Source organism: Oncorhynchus mykiss, chromosome 20 (genome assembly GCF_013265735.2).
Source record: "Oncorhynchus mykiss isolate Arlee chromosome 20, USDA_OmykA_1.1, whole genome shotgun sequence".
Lineage (NCBI taxonomy): Eukaryota > Metazoa > Chordata > Actinopteri > Salmoniformes > Salmonidae > Oncorhynchus > Oncorhynchus mykiss.
The window spans coordinates 23,479,500-23,502,667 of NC_048584.1; the positions used below are offsets into that span (position 1 = coordinate 23,479,500).

The following is a 23,168-nucleotide window of genomic DNA, read 5'->3' on the forward strand; positions in this document are numbered from 1 at the left end:
ATAGAATTTCTTTGAAAATCCATCAGAAATCCTATACCGACATGACTGCGTCATTGTATAGACCAGGGTTTCCCAAAGTTGGTCCTGTGGCCATACACTACACAGCTGGTTCAAATAACTCAAGCTTTATGATGAGTAGGTTAATCAGCTCTGTAGTGCTAGGGCAAAACCAAAACTTTCACTCAGAGGGGGTAGGACCGACTTTGGGAAACCCTGGTATAGATAGATATATTTTTAATTTTTTTATTTCACATTTATTTAACCAGGTAGGCAAGTTGAGAACAAGTTCTCATTTACAATTGCGATCTGGCCAAGATAAAGCAAAGCAGTTCGACACATACAACAACACAGAGTTACACACGGAGTAAAACAAACATACTGTCAATAATACAGTATAAACAAGTCTATATACAATGTGAGCGAATGAGGTGAGATAATGGAGGTAAAGGCAATAAAAAAAAGGCCATGCTGGCAAAGTAAATACAATATAGCAAGTAAAACACTGGAATGGTAGATTTGCAGTGGAAGAATGTGCAAAGTAGAAATAAAAATAATGGGGTGCAAAGGAGCAAAATAAATAAATAAAATAAATACAGTAGGGAAAGAGGTACAGTGCCTTGCGAAAGTATTCGGCCCCCTTGAACTTTGCGACCTTTTGCCACATTTCAGGCTTCAAACATAAAGATATAAAACTGTATTTTTTTGTGAAGAATCAACAACAAGTGGGACACAATCATGAAGTGGAACGACATTTATTGGATATTTCAAACTTTAATAACAAATCAAAAACTGAAAAATTGGGCGTGCAAAATTATTCAGCCCCCTTAAGTTAATACTTTGTAGCGCCACCTTTTGCTGCGATTACAGCTGTAAGTCGCTTGGGGTATGTCTCTATCAGTTTTGCACATCGAGAGACTGACATTTTTTCTCATTCCTCCTTGCAAAACAGCTCGAGCTCAGTGAGGTTGGATGGAGAGCATTTGTGAACAGCAGTTTTCAGTTCTTTCCACAGATTCTCGATTGGATTCAGGTCTGGACTTTGACTTGGCCATTCTAACACCTGGATATGTTTATTTTTGAACCATTCCATTGTAGATTTTGCTTTATGTTTTGGATCATTGTCTTGTTGAAAGACAAATCTCCGTCCCAGTCTCAGGTCTTTTGCAGACTCCATCAGGTTTTCTTCCAGAATGGTCCTGTATTTGGGTCCATCCATCTTCCCATCAATGTTAACCATCTTCCCTGTCCCTGCTGAAGAAAAGCAGGCCCAAACCATGATGCTGCCACCACCATGTTTGACAGTGGGGATGGTGTGTTGCTTTTACGCCAAACATAACGTTTTGCATTGTTGCCAAAAAGTTCCATTTTGGTTTCATCTGACCAGAGCACCTTCTTCCACATGTTTGGTGTGTCTCCCAGGTGGCTTGTGGCAAACTTTAAACAACACTTTTTATGGATATCTTTAAGAAATGGCTTTCTTCTTGCCACTCTTCCATAAAGGCCAAATTTGTGCAATATACGACTGATTGTTGTCCTATGGACAGAGTCTCCCACCTCAGCTGTAGATCTCTGCAGTTCATCCAGAGTGATCATGGGCCTCTTGGCTGCATCTCTGATCAGTCTTCTCCTTGTATGAGCTGAAAGTTTAGAGGGACGGCCAGGTCTTGGTAGATTTGCAGTGGTCTGATACTCCTTCCATTTCAATATTATCGCTTGCTCAGTGCTTCTTGGGATGTTTAAAGCTTGGGAAATCTTTTTGTATCCAAATCCGGCTTTAAACTTCTTCACAACAGTATCTCGGACCTGCCTGGTGTGTTCCTTGTTCTTCATGATGCTCTCTGCACTTTTAACGGACCTCTGAGACTATCACAGTGCAGGTGCATTTATACGGAGACTTGATTACACACAGGTGGATTGTATTTATCATCATTAGTCATTTAGGTCAACATTGGATCATTCAGAGATCCTCACTGAACTTCTGGAGAGAGTTTGCTGCACTGAAAGTAAAGGGGCTGAATAATTTTGCACGCCCAATTTTTCAGTTTTTGATTTGTTAAAAAAGTTTGAAATATCCAATAAATGTCGTTCCACTTCATGATTGTGTCCCACTTGTTGTTGATTCTTCACAAAAGAATACAGTTTTATATCTTTATGTTTGAAGCCTGAAATGTGGCAAAAGGTCGCAAAGTTCAAGGGGGCCGAATACTTTCGCAAGGCACTGTAGTTGTTTGGGCTAAATTATAGGTGGGCTATGTACAGGTGCAGTAATCTTTGAGCTGCTCTGACAGCTGGTGCTTAAAGCTAGTGAGGGAGATAAGTGTTTCCAGTTTCAGAGATTTTTGTGGTTCGTTCCAGTCATTGGCAGCAGAGAACTGGAAGGAGAGGCGGCCAAAGAAATAATTGGTTTTGGGGGTGACCAGTGAGATATACCTGCTGGAGCGCGTGCTACAGGTGGGTGATGCTATGGTGACCAGCGAGCTGAGGTAAGGGGGGACTTTACCTAGCAGGGTCTTGTAGATGACATGGAGCCAGTGGGTTTGGCGATGAGTATGAAGTGAGGGCCAGCCAACGAGAGCGTACAGGTCGCAATGGTGGGTGGTATATGGGGCTTTGGTGACAAAACGGATGGCACTGTGATAGACTGCATCCAATTTATTGAGTAGGGTATTGGAGGCTATTTTGTAAATGACATCGCCGAAGTCGAGGATTGGTAGGATGGTCAGTTTTACAAGGGTATGTTTGGCAGCATGAGTGAAGGATGCTTTGTTGCGAAATAGGAAGCCAATTCTAGATTTAACTTTGGATTGGAGATGTTTGATGTGGGTCTGGAAGGAGAGTTTACAGTCTAACCAGACACCTAGGTATTTGTAGTTGTCCACGTATTCTAAGTCAGAGCCGTCCAGAGTAGTGATGTTGGACAGGGGGGCAGGTGCAGGCAGCAATGGGTTGAAGAGCATGCATTTAGTTTTACTTGTATTTAAGAGCAGTTGGAGGCCACAGAAGGAGAGTTGTATGGCATTGAAGCTTGCCTGGAGGGTTGTTAACACAGTGTCCAAAGAAGGGCCAGAAGTATACAGAATGGTGTCGTCTGCGTAGAGGTGGATCAGAGACTCACCAGCAGCAAGAGAGACATCATTGATAAATACAGAGAAGAATGCCAGAGGTCCGGACAACAGACCCTCCGATTTGACACACTGAACTCAGAGAAGTGGTTGGTGAACCAGGCGAGGCAATCATTTGAGAAACCAAGGCTGTCGAGTCTGCCGATGAGGATGTGGTGATTGACAGAGTCGAAAGCCTTGGCCAGATTAATGAATACAGCTGCACAGTAATGTTTCTTATCGATGGCGGTTAAGATATCGTTTAGGACCTTGAGCGTGGCTGAGTTGCACCCATGACCAGCTCTGAAACCAGATTGCATAGCAGAGAGGATATGCTGAGATTCGAAATGGTCTGTTTGTTCACTTGGCTTTCGAAGACCTTAGAAAGGCAGGGTAGAATATAGGTCTGTAGCAGTTTGGGTCAAGAGTGTCCTCCCCTTTGAAGAGGGGGATGACCTCAGCTGCTTTCCAATCTTTGGGAATCTCAGACAACACGAAAGAGAGGTTGAACAGGCTAGTAATAGGGGTGGCAACAATTTCGGCAGATCATTTTAGAAAGAAAGGGTCTAGATTGTCTAGCCCGGCTGATTTGTAGGGGTCCAGATTTTGCAGCTCTTTCAGAACATCAGCTGACTGGATTTGGGAGAAGGAGAAATGGGGAAGGCTTGGGAGAGTTGCTGTGGGGGGTGCAGTGCTGTTGCAGTGCTGTTGACGAAGGTAGGGGTAGCCAGGTGGAAAGCATGGCCAGCCGTCGAAAAATGCTTATTGAAATTCTCAATTATAGTGGATTTATCAGTGGTGACAGTGTTTCCTATCTTCAGTGCAGTGGGCAGCTGGGAGGAGGTGTTATTGTTCTCCATGGAATTTACAGTGTCCCAGAACTTTTTTGAGTCAGTGTTGCAGGAAGCAAATTTCTGCTTGAAAAAGCTAGCCTTGGCTTTTCTAACTGCCTGTGTATAATGGTTTCTAGCTTCCCTGAAAAGCTGCATATCACGGGGGCTGTTCGATGCTAATGCAGAACGCCATAGGATGTTTTTGTGTTGGTTAAGGGCAGTCAGGTCTGGGGAGAACCAAGGGCTACACTTCGTGGAAAGGAAATGCAAGAGCGCAACCACATGACCTCCACAAACTGAAATGGTCCACCCACACAGACAGTGCTGTGAAGAAGGCGCAAGAAATTTGGCTTGTCACCTAAAACCCTCACAAACTTTTACATATGCACAATTGAGCGCATCCTGTTGGGCTGCATCACCACCTGGTACGGCAACTGCACCACCCATAACAGCATCGCTCTCCAGAGGTTGGGGCGGTCTGCACAATGCATCACCGGGGGCAAACTACCTGGCCTCCAGGACACCTACAGCACCTGATGTCACAGGAAGGCCAAAAAGATCATCAAGGACAACAACCACCCGAGCCACTGCCTGTTCACCCTTTTACCATCCAGGAGGTGAGGTCAGTACAGGTGCATCAAAGCTGAGACAGAGAGACTGAAAAATAGCCTCTATCTCAAGGCCATCAGACTGTTAAACAGTCATCACTAACATAGAGAGGTTGCTGCCTTCATACAGACTTGAAATCATTGGCGACTTTAATAAATGGATTGATTACTAGTCATTTTAACAATGCCACTTTAATACATTTTACATATCTTGCATTACTCATCTCATATGTATATGCTGTATTTTATACCATCTTGCCTATTCTGCTCGGTCACTTCTCATCCATAAATGTATATATTCTTATTCCATTCCTTTACTTAGATTTGTGTGTATTAGGTAGTTGTTGTGGAATTGTTAGATCACTTGTTAGATATTGCTGCACTGTTGGAACTAGAAGCACAAGCATTTCGCTACACTCGCAATAACATTACATTGCTACCTGACAACTTTACGGTTTTTACTTTTTAATTACCGTTTATATTTTTAGTTTTTCCCTCACTCAACTTTTTTTCATTCAACTTTTTCACTCCGGACGTTTTATCTGAATATGGTTCGTCAGGACCTCCACCAGCCGAAGCTAAGTAGTGACATTAACATGATGCCTTCTAATTGCAGTCGCTGTACTCATAATATACAGGAGAACGATCGCCTTACGGCGAGGATAGCTGTGCTACGAGCCCAGCTTCAGACGCAATCGTTAGGCATGGGTAATTTCAGTGTAGGAAAGGATGAAACAGCGTCTGTGCCACCAGTAAGTACAGATAGTAACGTTAGTATAAATCCCCTCGCACGGTCCCAGCAGCCGGACAACTTTCTCACGGTTTCTGGAGGGAAATGTTGTAGGAATGCTCAACCGGTGTCGCTCATTCAGCAGACAGAAACTTTCAACCGGTTTTCCCCATTAAGCAGTGAGTCGGAGTCTAAGGCCGAGCCTTCTCTAGTTCTACTCCTCCCGTTACGGGGTCTGAGACGCCGAAGGCTCCCACCATTAGCTTGACAAATTGAATACCCTAGTCATTGGCGACTCCATTACCCGCAGTATTAGACTTAAAACGAATCATCCAGCTATCATTCACTTTTTACCAGGGGGCAGGGCTCCGACGTAAAGGCTAATCTGAAGATGGTGCTGGCTAAAGCTAAAACTGGCGAGTGTAGAGAGTATAGGGATATTGTTATCCACGTCGGCACCAACGATGTTAGGATGAAACAGTCAGAGGTCACCAAGCGCAACATAGCTTCAGCCTGTAAATCAGCTAGAAAGATGTGTCGGCATCGAGTAATTGTCTCTGGCCCCCTCCCAGTTAGGGGGAGTGATGAGCTCTACAGCAGTCTCACAACTCAATCGCTGGTTGAAAACTGTTTTCTGCCCCTCCCAAAAGATAGAATTTGTAGGTAATTGGCCCTCTTTCTGGGACTCACCCACAAATAGGACCAAGCCTGGCCTGTTGAGGAGTGACGGGCTCCATCCTAGCTGGAGGGGTGCACTCATCTTATCTACCAACATAGACAGGGCTCTAGCTCCACAATGAAATAGGGTGCAGGTCAGGCAGCAGGCTGTTAGCCAGCCTGCCAGCTTAGTGGAGTCTGCCACTAGCACAGTCAGTGTAGTCAGCTCAGCTATCCCCATTCAGACCGTGTCTGTGCCTCGACCTAGGTTGGGCAAAACTAAACATGGCGGTGTTCGCTTTAGCAATCTCACTAGAATAAAGACCTCCCCCATTCCTGCCATTATTGAAAGAGATCATGATACCTCACATCTCAAAATAGGGCTACTTAATGTTAGATCCCTCACTTCGAAGGCAGTTATAGTCAATGCACTAATCACTGATCATAATCTTGATGTGATTGGCCTGACTGAAACATGGCTTAAGCCTGATGAATTTACTGTGTTAAATGAGGCCTCACATCCTGGTTACACTAGTGACCATATCCCCCGTGCATCCCGCAAATGTGGAGGTGTTGCTAACATTTACAATAGCAAATTTCAATTTACAAAAAAAACTACTACGTTTTCGTCTTTTGAGCTTCTAGTCATGAAAGCTATGCAGCCTACTCAATCACTTTTTATAGCTACTGTTTACAGGTCTCCTGGGCCATATACAGCGTTCCCCACTGAGTTCCCTGAATTCCTATCGGACCATGTAGCCATAGTAGATAATATTCTAATTTTTGGTGATTTTAATATTCACGTGGAAAAGTCCACAGACACACTCAAAAAGGCTTTCGGAGCCTTCATCGACTCAGTGGGTTTTGTCCAACATGTGGACCTACTCAATGGCACAGTCATACTCTGGACCTAGTTTTGTCCCATGAAATAAATGTTGTGGATCTTAATGTTTTTCCTCATAATCCTGGACTATCGGACCACCATTTTATTACGTTTGCAATCACAACAAATAATCTGCTCAGACCCCAACCAAGGAGCATCAAAAGTCATGCTATAAATTCTCAGACAACCCAAAGATTTCCTTGATGCCCTTCCAGACTCCCTCTGCCTACCCAAGGACGTCAGAGGACAAAAATCAGTTAACCACCTAACTGAGGAACTCAATTTAACCTTGCGCAAAAGCCTAGATGCAGTTGCACCCCTAAAAACTAAAAAGATTTGTCACAAGAAACTAGCTCCCTGGTATACAGAAAATACCCGAGCTCTGAAGCAAGCTTCCAGAAAATTGGAACGGAAATGTCGCCACACCAAACTGGAAGTTTTCCAACTAGCTTGGAAAGACAGTACCGTGCAATATCGAAGAGCCCTCACTGCTGCTCGATCATCCTATTTTTCCACCTTAATTGAGGAAAATAAGAACAATCAGAAATTTATTTTTGACACTGTCGCAAAGCTAACTAAAAAGCAGCATTCCCCAAGAGAGGATGGCTTTCACTTCATAAATTCATGAACTTCTTTGAGGAAAAGATCATGATCATTAGAAAGCAAATTACAGACTCCTCTTTAAATCTGCGTATTCCTCCAAAGCTCAGTTGTCCTGAGTCTGCACAACTCTGCCAGGACCTAGGATCAAGAGAGACACTCAAGTGTTTTAGTACTATTTCTCTTAACATAATGATGAAAATAATCATGGCCTCTAAACCTTCAAGCTGCATACTGGACTCTATTCCAACTAAACTACTGAAAGAGCTGCTTCCTGTGCTTGGCCCTCCTATGTTGAACATAATAAACGGCTCTCTATCCACCGGATGTGTACCAAACTCACTAAAAGTGGCAGTAATAAAGTCTCTCTTGAAAAAGCCAAACCTTGACCCAGAAACTATTTTAAAAACTATCGGCCTATATCGAATCTTCCATTCCTCTCAAAATTTGTAGAAAAAGCTGTTACGCAGCAACTCACTGCCTTCCTGAAGACAAACAATGTATACGAAATGCTTCAGTCTGGTTTTAGACCCCGTCGTAGCACTGAGACTGCACTTGTGAAGGTGGTAATTTACATTTTAATGGCGTCAGACCGAGTCTCTGCATCTGTCCTCGTACTCCTAGACCTTAGTGTTGCTTTTGATACCATCGATCACCACATTCTTTTGGAAAGATTGGAAACCCAAATTGGTCAACACGGACAAGTTTTGGCCTGGTTTAGATATTATCTGTCGGGAAGATATCAGTTTGTCTCGGTGAATGGTTTGTCCTCTGACAAATCAACTGTAAATGTCGGTGTTCCTCAAGGTTCCGTTTTAGGACTACTATTGTTTTCACTATATATTTTACCTCTTGGGGGTGTCATTCGAAAACATAATGTTAACTTTCACTGCTATGCGGATGACACACAGCTGTACATTTCAATGAAACATGCTGAAGCCCCAAAAATGCCCTCACTAGACGCCTGTGTTTCAGACATAAGGAAGTGGATGACTGCAAACGTTCTACTTTTAAACTCAGACAAAACAGAGATGCTTGTTCTAGGTCCAAAGAAACAAAGAGATCTTCTGTTGAATCTAACAATTAATTTTTATGGTTGTACAGTCGTCTCAAATAAAACTGTGAAGGACTAGGGTCAGTCTGTTATATCTGGCTATGGAACACTGACCTGTTCACCGGACGTGTTACCTTGTCCCAGACCAACTGTTTTCAACTCTCTAGAGACAGCAGGAGCGGTAGAGATACTCTTAATGATCGGCTATGAAAAGCCAACTGACATTTACTCCTGAGGTGCTGACCTGTTGCACCCTCGACAACTACTGTGATTATTATTATTTGACCATGCTGGTAATTTATAAACATTTGAACATCTTGGCCATGTTCTGTTATAATCTCCACCCGGCACAGCCAGAAGAGGACTAGCCACCCCTCATAGCCTGGTTACTCTCTAGGTTTCTTCCTAGGTTTTGGCCTTTCTAGGGAGTCTTTCCTAGCCGCCGTGCTTCTACACCTGCATTGCTTGCTGTTTGGGGTTTTAAGCTGGGTTTCTGTACAGCACTTTGAGATATCAGCTGATGTAAGAAGGGATATATAAATACATTTAATTTGATTTGAACATCTGCTAACTATGTGTATGTGACCAATAACATTGTATTGGATTTGAACTGAATAACACCATGGCAGAGGGTTCAGTCCTCCTAAGGAATAATATATTTACCACAATCTGTATCCATCAGAAGGTTGGATAGTTCCAGTGGGGGGGATTCGATTATGCAGGGCACTGGGCAAGGTCATCGGCGAATGCTGGGAGGGAGGAGCACCATTCTCAAATGGAACAATAGGCAAATCTGTGCCACTAGGTAATTTTGTCAACAATGGTGCATCGACCAGAAACATACAACATCTCTTTTCCATAAAATAAATGTTTGAATTTTCTATTCTATTTTTCATTGGGAAGGAAGATAAAGCATTTTTATTAAAAGCAATCACTTTTGCATGGGAAAACACAGAATCCTACTAATTACTACACGTGCTTAATTACGTCACTTTTGTTTTGAAGCCATCTTCGTGTTGGGCTATGAACGGAGCACCTGGCTCACGACCGGGAGGCAACCCAATTCCAAATCCAATGCAATCAACTTTTAGCTGACACATAACATGCCTATACCGCTGCCCGGGCGAGATTGATCGAACTCCCTCATTGACTCTTCCAGCGTTCTAAAATGTAATCCAGACAATCCATGCTCTCGCATGGTGCCAATTACTGCAATCGTGCACACATTTACATGACGATTCCCCACAGACTGTTATGCAAATGAACTTTGCGTTTTGAATGCGGTAGTTGAGAGATGATTCAAAAACATAATGGGAAACATAATGACCAGGTGACAAAACACTCAGATCCTGAGCTTGGAGAGTGAGAAAGATCTATTTGCATGAATTAACTTCTATAATTTCCACGCTAGTGTTATATACCATGAGAAGGAGACTCCATAAATGGTGTGTTTGCTCTACTTTCTATAGCTCTAGCAGAACAGTTGCTTCTGGGCTATACTGTAGTGTTGCTGATCTGCATGCTTTACATTCAGTAGCTTTCCATAGCTTTATCAGAGAAGCCTACCTATGCATCAGGATCAGAATCACCTTTATTCACCAAGTACATTTACACATACCCAGAATTTTACTTGGTGATATGGTGCTGCTAGCAATAGACGACATATAGACGCAGAAACAGACAGAGGAATTTACACAAAGTTGGCATATTTTATAAACAAATAGATAGTTTGGCATAGAACTGTAGCGTATGAGTGAATTTACAGTATAAATATACACATATATTTACATATATATATATATATATATATATATATATACTGCTCAAAAAAATAAAGGGAACACTTAAACAACACAATGTAACTCCAAGTCAATCACACTTCTGTGAAATCAAACTGTCCACTTAGGAAGCAACACTGATTGACAATACATTTCACATGCTGTTGTGCAAATGGAATAGACAACAGGTGGAAATTATAGGCCATTAGCAAGACACCCCCAATAAAGGAGTGGTTCTGCAGGTGGTGACTACAGACCACTTCTCCGTTCCTATGCTTCCTGGCTGATGTTTTGGTCACTTTTGAATGCTGGTAGCATACAACCCACACAAGTGGCTCAGGTAGTGCACCTCATCCAGGATGGCACATCAATGCGAGCTGTGGCAAGAAGGTTTGCTGTGTCTGTCAGCGTAGTGTCCAGAGCATGGATGCGCTACCAGGAGACAGGCCAGTACATCAAGAGACGTGGAGGAGGCCGTAGGAGGGCAACAACCCAGCAGCAGGACCGCTACCTCCGCCTTTGTGAAAGGAGGAGCAGGAGGAGCACTGGCAGAGCCCTGCAAAATTACCTCCAGCAGGCCACAAATGTGCCTGTGTCTGCTCAAACGGTCAGAAGCAGACTCCATGAGGGTGGTATGAGGGCCCGACGTCCACAGGTGGGGGTTGTGCTTACAGCCCAACACCGTGCAGGACATTTGGCATTTGCCAGAGAACACCAAGATTAGCAAATTCGCCACTGGCGCCCTGTGCTCTTCACAGATGAAAGCAGGTTCACACTGAGCACATGTGACAGACGTGACAGAGTCTGGAGACGCCGTGGAGAACGTTCTGCTGCCTGCAACATCCTCCAGCATGACCGGTTTGGCGGTGGGTCAGTCATGGTGTGGGGTGGCATTTCTTTGGGGGGCCGCACAGCCCTCCATGTGCTCGCCAGAGGTAGCCTGACTGCCATTAGGTACCGAGATGAGATCCTCAGACCCCTTGTGAGACCATATGCTGGTGCGGTTGGCCCTGGGTTCCTCCTAATGCAAGACAATGCTAGACCTCATGTGGCTGGAGTGTGTCAGCAGTTCCTGCAAGAGGAAGGCAATGATGCTATGGACTGGCCCGCCCGTTCCCCAGACCTGAATCCAATTGAGCACATCTGGGACATCATGTCTTGCTCCATCCACCTGATGAGGGGTTGCACCACAGACTGTCCAGGAATTGGCGGATGCTTTAGTCCAGGTCTGGGAGGAGATCAGGAGACCATCCGCCACCTCATCAGGAGCATGCCCAGGCTTTGTAGGGAGGTCATACAGGCACGTGGAGGCCACACACACTACAACCCACACAATTTTGAGTGTGACTCCAAATCCAGACCTCCATGGGTTGATACATTTGATTTCCATTGATAATTTTTGTGTGATTTTGTTGTCAGCACATTCAACTATGTAAAGAAAAAAGTATTTAATAAGAATATTTCATTCATTCAGATCTAGGATGTGTTATTTTAGTGTTCCCTTTATTTTTTTGAGCAGTGTGTGTATATATATATATATGCAGAGGTAGGGATGCTCTGTGACATAATGCATTTAAGGTAGTGCATCTAACAAAGTTACCAACACCCACGGATTCTACACAAACCCCACACAATTCCTCTTTGAGCATCTTACATGTCTCCAATGCTCCACATTTCCATTGGGACACATATGTGTGTTAGTGCTAGTGCTGGCCCCTAGTCTCTGTGACAAGCATGTTTATCCTGCATTAATCCCTTTCCTCTGCTTTAACCCACCACTTAATGCTGTTGTCTATCCTATTAATGTGTCCATCGCTTCAAAATCCTCCAATAACATAATCCTTCCTGCACGATTCTGATGAGAGGTATAAACAGAATTAGAATATAAACTGGACATGAACCTTCTTATGACGGTCCAGAGGTCAGCCATGTTAGTCAGGGAGTTGGTCAACCATGGCTTTGCCAGTGCTGTGATAATATATTGTGTAAAACAATGAATGCGAAGAATTTATCTACACTGTATGTGTTTTAGCTAGCCAGACAATTTTAGAGGAATAATTCCATACATTTTTTTAATTAACTGCCAATATGCCAACATTCCATTCAAATGATGCAGTCAATCCACAGCCATATAGTTGCTGAAATCAGTTGAAGACTGAGTTTAGAAAGTTTTAAATGCAACAAGTACTGATATTGTATCATATAATAACACTCAAAGCTTTCCAAGAAAACAACATCTGAGACATTCATGGTCTGTTTACATATATTTTAGAGGCTATTTATGCAGAAAATATGTATAAAACCTGTCTAAACTCTATTTATAATTATATGACAGTATTTTAGATTGACTATAATTCCATTGCACAATTTCTGATACATCACATGCCTTTCTTTTATTTTCCTACATAATTAAAAGCAGGAAATGCATCACCTAGGAAGCTGCTGACATTCATTCCAATTAGACTGGTTTTGAATTTCTCCCTGACCAAGATTGCTGTAATTTTGGCCTCATTACGGAACTTTGAGGGTTCATGACATAGTCCCTCAAGTAATATAATAAGATCTCTCTGGGTAGAAATATATTGGACAAAAATATAAACACAATGTAAAGTGAGCTGAAATAAAAGTTCCCATAGATTTTCCATACACACAAAAAGCCTATTTCTCTCAATTTATTTGCACAAATTTGTATAAATCCCTGTTAGTGAGTATTTCTCATTATCCATGATAATACATCCACTTGACAGGTGTGGCATATCAAAAAGCTGATTAAATAGCATGATCATTAAACACACAAGGTGCACACCTTGTGCCGGGGACAGTAAAAGGCCACTCTAAAATATGAAGTTTTGTCACACAGCACAATACCAGGTGTTTCAAGTTTTGAAGGAGTGCACAATTCATATGCTGACTACAGGAATACCCCCCAGAGCTGTTACCAGAGAATTTAATTTTCATTCATTTTAGAGAATTTGGCAGTATGTCCAACCAGCCTCACAACTGCAGACCAAGTGCAACCACGCCAGCCCAGGACCTCCACAGTTCTGCATACTCACGAGACCCATTGAGCACGTTTGTGATGCTCTGGATTGATGTGTACGACAGCGTGTCCCAGTTCCCATCAATATCCAGCAACTTTGCACAGCCCTTGAAGTGGAGTGAGACAACATTACACAGGCCACAATCAACAGCCTGATCAATTCTATGCGAAGGGAATGTGTCGCCTAATGAATTTATTTCAATTGACTGATAACTCAGTAAAATCTTTCAAATTGTTGCATATTGCCTTTATATTTTTGTTTTTTGTTCAGTGTACATGGGCATGGGGAGACAGGGTTTCAGTTACCATGAAGACACTGATTAATTAAAGATGAACTCAAGCCACTTTAATAGTTTTGTTGAGAAGGGGATAATGGGAGAGGGGGGGGGGCTGGAGAGAGAGAGAGCTCAAAATTACAGCTTAACTGGTTTTATATTGTCTTGCTCAGATGTCTTACAACATGGATCCACAGTCAGCAGGGGATAAACTCCCTTTTAATCTGTTAATTTAGATAAGATGCAATTTTTTATCTATATAAATGTGGATAAACACATCCTTTTTCTTAGGATAAAACACAGGACAACTATGACAAAGTTCCGGAGTGATGTAATCATAACACCCAAGGTATTGCATCTGGACTTGTCTTGACTGTCTCGTCTCATGCCTGCCTCACTGAAATATTTACAATATTAAATAATGAGAAAATACTGCCCTCTAACGTTAATGACCTAAAGGTGGCTGTAGAAATATTAAATGTACCGCTAGGTGGCGTCTCTTGACAGTCCTTTGAAAATTCCTCTATCCAATCTACAGTAAACGGAAATGACTTGCATGGAATGGGAGTTACAGCTTCCGTTGTCTGAGGGCGTTTTTTCAAGTTTAGCACCAGAGATTTTTTGGGTGGTGGCTGCTTGTTTTACAAGTTTAGAATTCCACCAAGTTATTGTTGAGGACACTGATTTGAAGGAATTATACTAATTTCCAAACTATCGTAACTTGGGCCCTCTAATCGAGGCTTCAAACCTTGTTTTTCCCCGTTGGGGCAACTAACGAGTGGTTAACCGATCAGCTCAAATTTTATCTAGCTAGCTGAGAGAGGCGTCAGATGCAGGCCATCAAGTGTGTTGTAGTGGGGGACGGGTAAGTTTAACCTACATTTGTCTAGTTAGCTATGTTTATAAAATGTCTTACAATATAAGTTATGATGTAGAATATAAATTATAATATCAAAATTGTTTCTAGTAGCCCTTAGTTTGCTTGGTACTTTGCTAGCTAACTGGTGACAACTGTTGTCACTGTTTCCAGCTTGCTAACGACACATTTGTCTGTAAACTTGTGGCATGTTGTAATTTAGCTTAGCTAGCGTAATTGCTACCTACTGCTAACTGTTCAGCATTCTCGTTTGCTGTTTATGGTTACGCAGCTATATGCACTATTTTCTCAGACAGGGATATGCAAAAAAAATACATTTCCAATTCACACATCCGTATCAATACGCATATCATTAGCTATTAAATTGTGCTTAGCAAGCTAGCAATCCTTTAGGGTGGGTTGCCCAAACATGGTTTAAATTAATCTTAGATTAGACCTCATTTAGATTTTGTATATCTAGGTTTATAGCTAGCAACTTTGCCTAATTTCAGTTTGTGACAAAACAAGCAAGTGTAGTGTAGAGAATCATTGTACCATTATTAACAGCTGTGAATATATATTTTACATAACCAGAAATTCTGTATTTTCAGCTGGTTGAAGCTGGTGAACAAAACAAAGTGAAAGACAAATGTAATTTAAGAATGGGCAGCATACACATAGTGCACACAGAACATATTTTTAGACTTGCTTACAATGAGAATGACATCTATAACTCACATCTATGTACATTTGGTCAGATCGCCCAAAATGTTACATACTGCAACTAACTTTTTGGGAGACCTGACCAAATGTACGTAGTAGATATGTGAGTTGTACATCTGTCATTTGCACGGTTTGCCAATAGATCCTCCAAACACCGGCTTCTTGGGCATTATCACTTAATTAAATAACTAAACTATGATTAGTGACACGTGTCATACATAATACATTCAACATAGCAATATGTTCTAATTTTATTCATATGGAAACAAACCAGCACTGGTCATTGCTAGTTTGCTAGATAGCTAGCAAAGTGAGTTTTCAAGCTTTTTGAAATTTGTGAAATTAGTTAATGTTACCTGGCTAGTTGAGTTTTACAAACATAAGCCGCAGGAGCTGAAATTGGTAATCGCTCTGAAAACACAGCACATGATAAACTTAAACATCCTCCAGTGGCAGTTTTAGATTTAATCCCTAACCTACTTTTACATTTGACTTTAAAACAGTGGAGCAACATGATTACGTTTGATTTTTGTTTATAAAAGGATTACATTTAACTAGGATTAATTTAAGCCTACTGAGTGGCGCAGTGGTCTAAGGCACTGCATCGCAGTGCTAGCTGTGCCATTAGAGATTCTGGGTTCGAGTCCATGTTCTTTTGCCAGCCGGCCGTGACCCGGAGACCCATGGGGCGGCGCACAATTGGCCCAGTGTCGTCCAGGTTAGGGGAGGGTTTGTCCACCAGGGATGTCCTTGTCCCATCGCGCACTAGCGGCTACTGTGGCAGGCCGGGCACGCTGACACGGTCGCCAGGTGTTACTGTTTCCCTCGACACACTGGTGCGGCTGACTTCCGGGTTAAGTGGGCATTGTGTCAAGAAGCAGTGCGGCTTTGTTGGGTTGTTTCGGAGGACGCGTGGCTCTCTGCCTTCGCCTATCCCGAGTCCATACGGGAGTTTTAGTGACGAGACAAGACTGTAACAGCCAATTGGATAACACAACATTTTGGGGAAATAGGGAGTAATTTACAACTAGGTTTCAAGTTTGGTGCAACAAGATTCATAGATAAACTGGGTTAAATCAAGGTTTAAGAGTATCCATGATGGTGCAACCCAACCTAAATGTCTGCTGCATGTTCTTATTGAGCTACACCACCCAATCTTATTTAGGACATTGTGATTGGGACTCAAATGTGTCATTCTGCAGACATTTTTCAGTTGAACTCATTGTCTTAAGTTTGCCAGTTACACCCCATTCAAGTTCTCCTTTCAGTTTTGAAATTGACAAAAACAAAACTGAAGCCAGGTGGCTTATTTCTCCTCTTCATTCCTCCATCTCTTTATGCTTCTCTCCTCCAGAGCTGTGGGTAAAACATGCCTGCTCATCAGCTACACCACCAACGCGTTCCCCGGGGAATACATCCCCACAGTGTAAGTACACTCTCACTCTATCCCCCCACTCCCTCATCGTAGCAGGTGCCCCACACGAGAAACATAGAATGCCAACATTAACATTCAGAACTGTTATATTTTATAGTCAGATGTGGGGTTTTTTCTCCTGATGATCAGGAAATTCTATATTTGGCCTGTCGAATCATTGAAATTAACTCGTTGCCTTTATTTCTTGGTGGTGTGCTGATCACATCCATTGATGTCAATGTGGTGTATCTCTCTCTAGCTTTGACAACTACTCTGCCAATGTGATGGTAGATGGGAAACCAGTGAATCTGGGTCTATGGGATACAGCAGGACAGGAAGACTACGACAGACTCAGACCACTGTCCTATCCACAGACGGTAAAACAACAGGATAAATGTACTGTGTCCTCTAGGTCACTAGTGTCAGCAATGAAGACAGTCAAGCGACTTTACTGCGTCTCAAAGTATCAAACAAATTTTCAGATGTTTCTATGGGTACAGCCAAACAACGGAAGTGATGGGATTCGACTTTCGCTTTACTTCCTTACTGCAGTGTGCCAGTTCGCTGGTTGCAAACTTGGTGCGGTAAATTATTTGGAGTCAATTTATAGAGCATAAAAGTAAAGTAAACAAGTTTAATTTTGTATTTATTTCCTTCAAGTTTGCTAACGTTAGCTAGACCTACTAGTTGTACTGTTGTGATAATGTTAGTTGTGTCAGAGTTAAGGGCCATCCACAAAGCCAATAACGATAAACTATAGCCTACATAACTATAAAACCTTGGTGAGCATCCACACTAGGAGAAGGTTTATCGTTCTACAGTCCTACAGATGTCAATCAACTGATCAACGCATCGTGCTGCCTATTAAAAAATGTAATGTTATAGGCTTTTAAGCCTAGTATAAAAAAAATGTCAAGATAAATATTCTAGAGCTTTTTTCCCTGGGATTTTACGAGAAGAGGAATGGCTATCATGGAGAGGCTTGCGTAGCCTATAGCCTAAACAGCTGGAAAAGACAGGCTAGTGATGTCTGATGTGTAGCTGAAGTAAGAAGCTAGATATTAGGCTATTCATTAGCTAAATATTAGGGCTGTAGGCTAAATAATAACCAGTCAAAGTGCAAGAAAAATAAGTTAACAGATTATGAAATGTCAGATCTGTGGGTTCCTCTAGGCTACGCTCTGTTCCCCGCGAATGCAAAGCTCCACTATTGATTAGGGCTACATTTTTACACAACAATTATTCTACCTGTGCTACAACAGTGCAATGAGGAATTCATTTTTGTTACCAAGTCAGTACACAATTGTCTATAAGGCTGTAAACTACAGTGATATAGGCTAGTTTGAATAAACGCTCAAACGTCCTGTTTTGTTTCATGCCGAAATAACTGCATACAGCCTAGGCCTGATTATGCAACCATTTGGATCAGTTGGGGTACATTCTCGACAATTTAGAATGGCTAGAAAGGTACATTAGCAGGCGACTCGTATGGTGTATTTTGGCAGGATGTAGCCTATCGGTGTTAAGATGGGCCTACAAGGAAAATATGGGCTTCTCCTTTCCCACTCCCTGTGTGTTCTTAATGCTGTAGCTTATTTTACATTCAGCGAGCAAGTGTGCATCTCTCTTCCAATAGACTATTTTCTTTACTAATAGCCTAAGTTAGAAGCCCTTAATTCATCAGCTCAATGTTAGGCTTCATACTGCAGTGAATATATCCAGTCAATTTACACAGTGAAAGAAAACATAGTTATCAGAAATGGAAATCATAGGTAGCCTACACTGTGCGGCCCCGAGGCTGAGCTCCCAGTCCCCGGGCACGCAGCTCGAAAAGCTACTCTATGGATTCTGTTTTTTTTAGGGACCAGAAATGTATCCAACCTAGGCTACAACAATGTAATTAATAATTTTCTTGTTTTCAAGTGAGTATAAAACTCTAGACTGCAAACTGCTGTGAATTGCCATTGTTATTTCAATAATCGCTCAAAAGCCTGGTGTTTTTCATGCATATTCATTTAGAAAAATAACTGCATCTAGCCTGCCTTACTGGGCAATCATTTGGATCGGTTATGGGTCTTTTCTCTGCAGTTTAGCCTACAAGGTCCAGGCACATTAGCAGGTCAGTAATATGGTGTATTTTGTCAGGATGTATTGGCTAACAGAAACATGCTAATGCGGGGATTTCTAGTGGCGCGCATATGGATTATCATAATAGGTGAGCACAGAGGAAGTTGTTTTAAAATTGCTGTCAGCTCTGCATAAAGAATCAATCCCTACAACATTGAATAATATAACAAGATAATCAGGGCGTTAGGGAAAGGCGTATTGAGCGTTTCTTATGGCTCAGAGGTCTGTATGAGGAGGAGAGTACAGCCTGCTTTCCACAGTACTGAAACAATGTCTGGAGCAGACATTAAGGAAGTGAAAGAGTGCTCTGTTTGCCCCACATTCTGGGCTCTGACTCCTCCCGGCAATTGAGTGTTCAGGGAAACTTTGTCCTCCTAGATAACAGTAAAGTTGTATCGCAGTGAATTGAGGATGTTCATGAACTCTGTTGTCTGTGTCATGTATGTTTTTTTTGTACCATTCATAGCTACAAAACATTAATCTCCATAAATTGTAAGTGTCAATTTTTCATGTTTGATCTTGTAATGCTGTACTCGTATGACCAAATAAATAATGCTGGTTGTTTCCTCCCCAACAGGATGTGTTTTTGATCTGTTTCTCTCTCGTGAGTCCTGCCTCCTTTGAAAACGTCCGTGCCAAGGTGAGTCATAGTCTCCGCTTTGTTTCTGTTAAGTATTAAGTTAACAGAAAAACTAATCTTGAAAATAAAAGAGAGCCGCACACTCTAGGAGCTCAGATGCAAAAATGTAATTACCGACGTTTCGACAGCCAAGCTGTCTTCATCAGGGTATAATCACAAACACTGCGGGATGACTCGTTTATATAGTGTCAAAAGACACAGGTGTCTGTAATCATGGCCAAGAGTGGCCTAATATCATTGGTTAATTCTCAAATATGAAAATGTCATACAAAGAACAGCATACAAACAACAAATGGATAGCATACGATCATAGATTAATTTGACAACACAAGCTTACAAACAATTACAATGGCAAAGTCACAATAATCACAAGAATGCCTTCAGATCAAAGTCTACGTTGAGACCGAAGGGCGCAAGGGTCTTTAAGTTAAAGATCGAGGCAGCCTCTCGTTTTAACAATAAATTATCAAGGTCACCCCCTCTCCTAGGGAGGGTGACATGTTCGATGCCAATATAACGCAGAGACGAAATCGAGTGGCCTGCCTCCAAGAAGTGGGCCGCAACTGGATAAGTAAAGTTTTTACACCTAATGGTGCTACGATGCTCTGAGATACGTACTTTTAATTTGCTCTTTGTTTTACCACAAGGACAAGTTATAAGATAAATAACTGCCTTAGTGGAGCACGTAATAACACCTTTGATTGGGATCGATTTCTGTTTGTGGGTGTTTGAAGGATCTACATTTATAAGTGCCATTACATTGAGCACAGCCATTACATTTGTAATTTCCATCCAGTAGGGGCGCAAATAGACGTTGTTCAGGAATATCTTGGGGTGGTAAATCAGTGTATCAATTGGTCTCTGAGATTTCTGCCCCGCGAGAATACGACCAAGGGAAGGTCCGAAAACACATTACCGAGACTACCATCGGATTTTAGGATGTGCCAATGTTTGTGAACAATCCCTTAATTTGTTCAGGGCACTTTGAATAGCGGGTAGTTAGAACACAAGAATGTGTCTTTTTGCGAGACTGACCTTGAAAAAGGTTTTGTTTTGAATTTTCTCAAAGGCAATATTAATCTGATCATTCTTGTAGCCCCTCTCATTGAACTTTCTTTGTGTCTCGGCCATATTTCTGTCAATCTGATTGTTTTTTGCAAATTCTTTTGATTCGATAGAATTGGCTGTAGGGCAAACTGATTTTCAAGGGAAGTGGGTGACAACTATCAGCCCTCAACAAACTGTTACGATCAGCAGGCTTCCTGTAAAGATCAGTGTATAGGACATTATCTTCACACAAGATCAGAAGATCAAGAAAACTGATTTGACGTGTGTCAGATTGCATTAAATCTCAGATGCTCAGAACAGGAGTTAAGAAAAGCATAAAATGCCTGGAGCTGTATTAACTTAAGTATTAAGTTATCAACATGGTCATTGCTTGACAGGGTGGATTTTATCCACATTCTCAAAACAACTGATGTACTTGATAGATAGGCCTCTAGTCTACAGTAACATCCTGATCCTATCCTGACTGTCTTGGCCCTGTCCTCCATAGTGGTACCCAGAGGTGAGACACCATTGCCCCAACACCCCAATCATCCTGGTGGGCACCAAGCTGGATCTGAGAGATGACAAGGACACCATCGAGAAGCTGAAGGAGAAGAAACTCACCCCCATCACCTACCCCCAGGGTCTGGCCATGGCAAAAGAGATTGGTTAGTATGCTAATAGTACTTTAGTGTCCTGTCCAGGGGGTGTACTTGTACATCAAGCTGCATCACGCTACAAAAACATCAGATAACAGATATGAGCTGTTCTGGCTCGGACAAGGCTTACTTCTTAGTAATACTTGAGGGCCCGGTATCCCGGACGTAGAGCGAACTTTTTACTGGACAACACAGCAAGGTCAATGGAGTTTCTCCATAGCTTCATTTGCAACCGGATGGGGTAGTCTTAGCTATTATTCAATTCAGGATTTTAATGAATGAAATCCCTGTTTGCTGTGACGTTGAATGCCGGCCTGTCTCCCCTCTACAGGAGCAGTAAAGTACCTGGAATGCTCAGCCTTGACACAGCGTGGCCTTAAGACAGTGTTTGACGAAGCCATCCGGGCGGTCTTGTGTCCCCCGCCCGTCAAGAAGAGGAAGAGAAAGTGTTCACTACTCTAAACGCCGCAGACAGGAAGTAGGAAGTCACACTGCAGTCTGAGCTCACCTACTGGTTGGGGGGAGGAAGAAGAGGGTGAGGGAGTGTCTTAAGAGGGAAGATTCTACAGATGTCATTTTTTTTCTCTCTTGGATTGTAATTAGTACATAGTACTTAAATATGATTTTTATTATACAAATCCTAGAATTAGAGCTTTGTGAAATTCCTGCTGCCTTCTAAAAATAATAACTTTTTTTTAATGTTCTTGGACGATACTAATTGTTCTTTTCAATTTCAGTCTCTTTCCACTCTTCTCGAGTCCATATTGTTTGTTTACAGACTTCAATTGTGTAGAATTGAGGTGTTGCCAAAATTCCTACCGCATATAACGGTCATCACTTTCTTGTAGCTCCATGTACACTAAATGTAATGATTTCTTCTTGTTTTTTCTTTTGTACCATATGTGCGACCATAATTAGCAAAATCTTAAAATATCCTTTAAATGGTTCAAGAGAAATTGAAGTAAACTCTTAAAAAAACAAAAAAAAGTGTTGTAGTGTCTTCTATGTTCTATAATCATACTCTATGTAGATCAAGTAAATTTAGATCAATTGTTTCCCGTCAGGTAGATTTTATCTATCCATCCAATACATCGTCAAAATAACTGTCAATAATGGATAATAGCGATCACTTTATACCTAGGTGGATTAAATGCTTATTAGATCAATCTAAATATCAACTTACAGTACTTGCCCCTTGATCTGATAAAATAGTATTTTACATTCTACAGGTGTCTATACAGATGCACCTGAACAGGTGAATAGGAGAACCTGTTAGAAAGTGGATGGAGAATGGTTCTTTATCAGACCAATTTAGATGGATCCCTCTTGTTGGATTAAACAACGGTTTCACAAACGGTGTTTTCTGTACATAAACACAAAATACATCCATTGTATGAGTATTGTCAGTAATGGAACTGTACTGTGTAGTCTGCCAGATGTACACTCCAAACACCTGCGTGTGTCAACCTTTTTGTTATAGGCCTTCTTTGTTATAAGGTAGAATTCAACCTCATTCCCTCTAAGAACATATGCTGTCAGCAGATGCCATCTATCCAGTCCTTTACAGAAGGTCTAGTTCTTGTGTGAAGAATCTGGACTTTGTTTGCTACTCGAAACAACATAGTTGTGAACTCATTTTAACATTAAGCTTTATCATCACTAACATCATGATGCTATGTAAACATTACCTTGTTGTTTTGTCATCAGAGCTGCCTATTACTAGTCTGGGTACCAGTCTTTCTAGCTAACATTCCACTCCTTGCCACTCCTTTCATTTGGCCAATGGCAGGAATGTAATAGCTGAACAGGGACTATATCCAGGCTAACCTATTACTGTATCACTAAAAACTGAGCAATTTAAAATAATTCAGAAGTTGTAACTGACCATGTTGTCTTTGTCTTATTGTAGCTTCTAATTGCTGTATTTAAAATATACAGTAGTTCACCTACCAGTGAATTTTCAAAGTACTCTTTTTAATTTGAACTGAGTGAGGCTGTTCTGAGCTGTTAACAGCACAATGAAAGAAATTATACCTGATTTTTCTTTGGCTAAATGTGGTTTTATTTTGACAATAGTAGTTTTAATCTGCTGATTTTTTTTTTTAAAGCCAATAAATTCATTTAAAATCTCTGCCTGTCATTT

The 23,168-nt window shown here is 41.7% G+C and overlaps 1 protein-coding gene across 2 annotated transcripts; it reads left to right on the forward strand.

The window, feature by feature from the left end:
• Positions 1 to 14,096: 14,096 nt before the first annotated feature.
• rac1 (ras-related C3 botulinum toxin substrate 1 (rho family, small GTP binding protein Rac1)) lies at positions 14,097 to 23,156 on the forward strand. Of its 2 annotated transcripts, NM_001160673.1 has the most exon segments (7): positions 14,166 to 14,424; positions 16,493 to 16,564; positions 16,812 to 16,929; positions 19,257 to 19,319; positions 20,875 to 20,892; positions 20,928 to 21,034; positions 21,357 to 21,996. In NM_001160673.1, coding segments are annotated over 6 exon segments (330 nt in total). In that variant the 5' UTR covers positions 14,166 to 14,389; the 3' UTR covers positions 20,952 to 21,034; positions 21,357 to 21,996.
• Positions 23,157 to 23,168: the final 12 nt, after the last annotated feature.

Bases quoted from the DNA above. Each gene is read 5' to 3' on its own strand.
- rac1 (XM_036955530.1), top strand. From the start codon at position 14,390: ATGCAGGCCATCAAGTGTGTTGTAGTGGGGGACGG. The intron at 16,565-16,811 runs GTAAGTACACTC...ATCTCTCTCTAG, and splicing joins GGGGAATACATCCCCACAGT to CTTTGACAACTACTCTGCCA. The intron at 19,320-20,874 runs GTGAGTCATAGT...TGTCCTCCATAG, and splicing joins TTGAAAACGTCCGTGCCAAG to TGGTACCCAGAGGTGAGACA.